The 6,000-nt window shown below is 47.2% G+C and overlaps 1 protein-coding gene across 6 annotated transcripts in view; it reads left to right on the top strand.

Moving 5' to 3' along the window:
• The first annotated feature begins 5,632 nt into the window (after positions 1-5,632).
• Positions 5,633-6,000, top strand: part of RCL1 (RNA terminal phosphate cyclase like 1) — a 185,552-nt gene continuing 185,184 nt past the window's right edge. For all 6 annotated transcript variants that reach the window (XM_086415248.1, XM_086415249.1, XM_086415254.1 and 3 more), the window contains exon 1: positions 5,633-5,915. In XM_086415248.1, the coding sequence (XP_086271374.1) occupies positions 5,780-5,915 (136 nt within the window). In that variant the 5' untranslated portion in view covers positions 5,633-5,779. The remainder of the gene's footprint in view (positions 5,916-6,000) is intronic.

The following is a 6,000-nucleotide window of genomic DNA, read 5'->3' as shown; positions in this document are numbered from 1 at the left end:
CTAATAGTTTCCTTTGATGTGCAGAAGCTTTTAAGTTTAATTAGGTCCCATTTGTTTATTTTTGCTTTTATTTCCAATATTCTGGGAGTTGGGTCACAGAGGATCCTGCTGTGATGTATGTCAGAGAGTGTTTTGCCTATGTTCTCCTCTAGGAGTTTTATAGTTTCTGGTCTTACGTTTAGATCTTTAATCCATTTTGAGTGTACTTTTGTGTATGGTGTTAGAAAGTGTTCTAGTTTCATTCTTTTACAAGTGGTTGACCAGATTTCCCAGCACCACTTGTTAAAGAGATTGTCTTTAATCCATTGTATATTCTTGCCTCCTTTGTCAAAGATAAGGTGTTCATATGTGCATGGATTTATCTCTAGGCTTTCTATTTTGTTCCATTGATCTATATTTCTGTCTTTGTGCCAGTACCATACTGTCTTGATGACTGTGGCTTTGTAGTAGAGCCTGAAGTCAGGTAGGTTGATTCCTCCAGTTCCATTCTTCTTTCTCAAGATAGCTTTGGCTATTCGAGGTTTTTTGTTTTTCCATACAAATTGTGAAATTATTTGTTCTAGCTCTGTGAAGAATACCATTGGTAGCTTGATAGGGATTGCATTGAATGTATAAATTGCTTTGGGTAGTATACTCATTTTCACTATATTGATTCTTCCAATCCATGAACATGGTATATTTCTCCATCTATTAGTGTCCTCTTTGATTTCTTTCACCAGTGTTTTATAGTTTTCTATATATAGGTCTTTAGTTTCTCTAGGTAGATATATTCCTAAGTATTTTATTCTTTCCGTTGCAATGGTGAATGGAATTGTTTCCTTAATTTCTCTTTCTATTTTCTCATTATTAGTGTATAGGAATGCAAGGGATTTCTGTGTGTTGATTTTATATCCTGCAACTTTACTATAATCATTGATTAGTTCTAGTAATTTTCTGGTGGAGTCTTTAGGGTCTTCTATGTAGAGGATCATGTCATCTGCAAATAGTGAGAGTTTTACTTCTTCTTTTCCAATTTGGATTCCTTTTATTTCTTTTTCTGCTCTGATTGCGGTGGCCAAAACTTCCAAAACTACGTTGAATAGTAATGGTGAAAATGGGCACCCTTGTCTTGTTCCTGACTTTAGAGGGAATGCTTTCAATTTTTCACCATTGAGGATAATGTTTGCTGTGGGTTTCTCATAAATAGCTTTTATTATGTTGAGGTATGTTCCTTCTATTCCTGCTTTCTGGAGAGTTTTTATCATAAATGGATATTGAATTTTGTTAAAGGCTTTCTCTGCATCTTTGACTCCAGGTGTTTCTTGACTTCCTACTTTTGCATTCCAGTCCCCTATAATGAAAAGGACATCTTTTTTGGGTGTTAGTTCTAAAAGGTCTTGTAGGTCTTCATAGAACCGTTCGACTTCAGCTTCTTCAGCGTTACTGGTTGGGGCATAGACTTGGATTACTGTGATATTGAATGGTTTGCCTTGGAAACGAACAGAGACCATTATGTCATTTTTGAGATTGCATCCAAGTACTGCATTTCGGACTCTTTTGTTGACCATGATGGCTACTCCATTTTTTCTGAGGGATTCCTGCCCGCAGTAGTAGATATAATGGTCATCTGAGCTAAATTTACCCATTCTAGTCCATTTCAGTTCGCTGATTCCTAGAATGTCGACATTCACTCTTGCCATCTCTTGTTTGACCACTTCCAATTTGCCTTGATTCATGGACCTGACATTCCAGGTTCCTATGTAATATTGCTCTTTACAGCATCAGACCTTGCCTCTATCACCAGTCACATCCACAACTGGGTATTGTTTTTGCTTTGACTCCATCCCTTCATTCTTTCTGTAGTTATTTCTCCACTGATCTCCAGTAGCATATTGGGCACCTACTGACCTGGGGAGTTTCTCTTTCAGTATCCTATCATTTTGCCTTTTCATACTGATTATGGGTTTCTCAAGGCAACAATACTGAAGTGGTTTGCCATTCCCTTCCCCAGTGGACCACATTCTGTCAGATCTCTCCACCATAACCTGCCCATCTTGGGTTACCCCCGGGCATGGCTTAGTTTCATTGAGTTAGACAAGGCTGTGGTCCTAGTGTGATTAGATTGACTAGTTTTCTCTGAGTATGGTTTCAGTGTGTTTGCCTTCTGATGCCCTCTTGCAACACCTACCGTCTTACTTGGGTTTCTCTTACTTTGGGCGTGGGGTATCTCTTCACGGCTGCTCCAGCAAAGCGCAGCCATTGCTCCTTACCTTGGACAAGGGGTATCTCCTCACCGCCGCCCTTCCTGCCCTCCAACGTGGGATAGCTCCTCTAGGCCCACCTGCGCCTGCGCAGCCACAGCTCCTTGGACCTGGGGTTGGTTCTCCCGGCCACGGCTCCAGCCTCTGGCATGGGGTAGCTCCTCCTGGCCACCGCCCCAGACCTCGGACGCGGGGTAAGTCCTCTCGTCTCCACCCCTGACCTCGGACGCGGGGTAGCTCCTCTCGGCCCTGTGACGACCGGCGCGCTAAGCGCGGCCGAGAGGAGCCACCCCACGTCCAAGGTCAGGGGCAGAAGTCAGGAGGACCCCATGCCCGAAGGGCGGCGGCCAAGCGGAGTTACCCCACGACCCAGGTCAGGGGCAGCGGCGAGAGTACCAGTGGGCCTTAGGAAGCATCATTACAAACAAAGCTAGTGGAGGTGATGGAATTCCAGTTGAGCTATTTCAAGTACTAAAAGATGATGCTGTGAAAGTGCTGTACTCAAGATGCCAGCAAATTTGGAAAACTCAGCAGTGGCCACAGACCTACAAAAGGTCAGTTTTTATTTCAATACCAGAGAAGGGCAGCACCAAAGAATGTTCAAACTACCACACAGTTGGACTCATCTCACATGCTAGTAATGTTCAAAATTCTCCAATCCAGGCTTCAACAGTAGGTAAACTGTGTACTTCCAGATGTTCAAGATGAATTTAGAGAAGGCAATGGCACCCCACTCCAGTACTCTTGCCTGGAAAATTCCACGGACAGAGGAGCCTGGTAGGCTGCAGTCCATGGGGTCGCTAAGAGTCGGACATGACTGAGTGACTTCACTTTCACTTTTCTCTTTTCATGCACTGGAGAAGGAAATGGCAACCCACTCCAGTATTCTTGCCTGGAGAATCCCAGGGACGACGGAGCCTGGTGGGCTGCCATCTATGGGGTCGCACAGAGTCGGACACTACTGAAGCAACTTAGCATAGCATAGCATAGAAAAGGCAGAGGAATCAGAGATCAAATTGCCAAGATTCATTCAGTCATGGAGAAAGCAAGAGAATCCCAGAAAAACATCCACTTCTGCTTGAAGTGAAGTGAAAGTCGCTCAGTTGTGTCTGACTCTTTGTGACCCCATGGACTATACAGTCCATGGAATTCTTCAGGCCAGAATACTGGAGTGGGTAGCCTTTCCCTTCTCCAGGGGATCTTCCCAACACAGGAATCGAACCAGGGTCTCCTGCATTACAGGTGGATTCTTTTACCAACTGTTCTGTCAGAGAAGTAGATCACAGTAAACTGTGGAAAACTCTTCAAGAGATGGGAATACCAGACCACCTTAACTGCCTCCTGAGAAATCTGTATGCTGTCAAGAAGCAACAGTTAGAACTGGACATGGAACAACAGACAGGGAAAGTAGTACATCAAGGCTGTATATTGTCACCCTGCTTATTTAACTTCTACGCAGAGCACATCATGCGAAGTGCTGGGCTGGATGAAGCACAAGTTGGAATCAAGGTTGCAGGGAGAAATATCAGAAATATCAGAAAAATCAGAAACCTCAGATATGCAGATGACACCACCCGTATGGCAGAAAGTGAAGAGGAACTAAAAAGCCTCTTGATGAAAGTGAAAGAGGAGAGTGAAAAACCTGGCTTAAAACTCAATATTCAAAAAACTAAGATCATGGCATCCGGTCCCATTACTTCATGGCAGTAGATGGGGAAACAGTGGAAACAGAGAGCTTATTTTCTTGGGCTCCAAAATCACTGCAGATGGTGATTGCAGCCATGAAATTAAAAGACACTTGCTGCTTGGAAGAAAAGCTATGAGGAACCTAAATACCACATTAAAAAGCAGAGACATTGCTGACAAAGATCCATCTAGTCAAAGCTATGGTTTTCCAGTAGTCATGTATGGATGTGAGAGTTGGACTATACAGAATGGTGAACACTGAAGAATTGATGCTTTTGAACTGTGGTGTTGGAGAAGACTCTGGAACGTCTCTTGGACAGCAAGGAGATCAAATCAGTCAATCCTAGAGGAAATCAGTTCTGAATATTCATCGGAAGGACTGATGCTGAAGCTGAAACTCCGATATTTTGGCCACCTAATGCAAAGAACTGACTCACTGAAAAAGACTCTGATGCTGGGAAAGATTGAAGGCGGGAGGAGAAGGGGCCGACAGAGGATGAGATGGTTGGATGGCATCACTGACTGCATGGACATGAGTTTGAGCAAGCTCAGGAATTTGGTGATGGTCAGGGAAGCCTGGCGTGCTGTAATCCATGGAGTCACAGAGTCAGACTCGACTGAGGGACTGGACTTAACACCTCTAATAGCCTATAGGAGTTCAGACCTTCCAGTGGTTCCTCATAACTCTTAACCCACATTAAGGCTAGCCATCTTCTTTAATCTTACTCAAACTCTGACCCCTTCCAGAAGCCCCTCTTTTCTCATATGTTCTGTAACTCATGATCTGTAATATTTCCCGAGAATAGCTGCAAACCAACCGTATTATGGTATTGAACTCCCAAGTCTGCAGTCATTTTATAGTTAATTGTGTTATCTTCGAAGATTTTTCAACAGAGTGACATAATCCAATCTTTGCAAAGATTTTGGTGTGCAAGATTTGGTGTGCAGCTACCCGTTTTGAGGCATGAGAGGCGGGAGGACCTGACTTGGCATGAAGCACAGTGACAGTAAAGGAAGCCACTGAGGTTAAAGTGGCAAAGCTTCATGTCTAGTAAACAATGGCCTGGTATCTGAAGACTTCGGTTCCTGGGCATGGTGCTATTGCCAGTCTCGCAGTGTTGCTGGTGTCTTCCCCAAGTGTAGGGAAGGAATGACACTACCTCGCAGGGTCACAGAGGGGAGCGAGGGGATAAAACTGGCTGCGTGCTCAGCACTGTGTCTGCCAACAGGGTAAAGCGCGCCAATCCTGTTTTCTATTAAGAAAAAGCGGGGGGAGATTATACCATCCACATCCCAGAGATTGCCGTTAGTGGTGAGCCTAAGTACCAGGCCTGCTGTTCACTCCCCTTACCCCTACGGGGGAAAGACCCGAAGAAACTGGCAGGGAGGGTGTGTTACAGAGCGTCCGCTCCCAGGCCTCTCCGCAATCCACCCCCAGCCCCAAAGCTCCTCCAGCCGAGAGCTGTTGCCGGGGCCCGGGCGCCGCCCAACTCCAGCGCAGGCCAATGGTAGCGCGGCCTGGGCACCGCCCAGCCTCAGTGAAGGCCTATAGCGGCGCGGCACGGGCACCGCCCTGATTCTCCTCCGGCCAATAGCGGCATGGCCCGGTGCGGGGGACTGCCTCCAGCCGGGCGGGTAGGTGGAGAGGCGGTCACCGGCTCCGCCTCACTCCCCTCTGACCCGGTGTCTCGTCTCTCTCTCTTCCTGTTCCAAACCACGTGGACGCGCCGGGGGCTGCGGGAGGGAACCCAGGCCGCCCCTGCCGCTGTCGCCGCTACTGCCATACCGCGACCCCCTCGCCCATCCGAAGTCGCCTCGTCCCTGCTGCCCGCGGCTTTGCGGAGGGCGTGCACATGGCGAGCCAGGCGCACTCCCTCAGCTACTCAGGCTGCAACTTCTTGCGCCAGCGTCTGGTCCTGTCCACTCTGAGCGGGCGCCCAGTCAAAATCCGAAAGATTCGGGCCAGAGATGACAACCCCGGCCTCCGAGGTAACTCCGGGGCGCGCAGCTCGCAGGGTGGGCGCAGGGCCCGAGGGGAGACCGCGCTCTTGCCCTGGGATCCGGGAGGCAGGGA

This window comes from Bos grunniens, chromosome 8 (genome assembly GCF_055505025.1).
Source record: "Bos grunniens cultivar Pamir isolate PY7600 chromosome 8, Bosgru_T2T1.0, whole genome shotgun sequence".
In the NCBI taxonomy this organism is placed as follows: domain Eukaryota; kingdom Metazoa; phylum Chordata; class Mammalia; order Artiodactyla; family Bovidae; genus Bos; species Bos grunniens.
The sequence above is the reverse complement of the archived record's forward strand: the minus strand, read 5'-3'. Positions and strand labels throughout refer to the sequence as shown.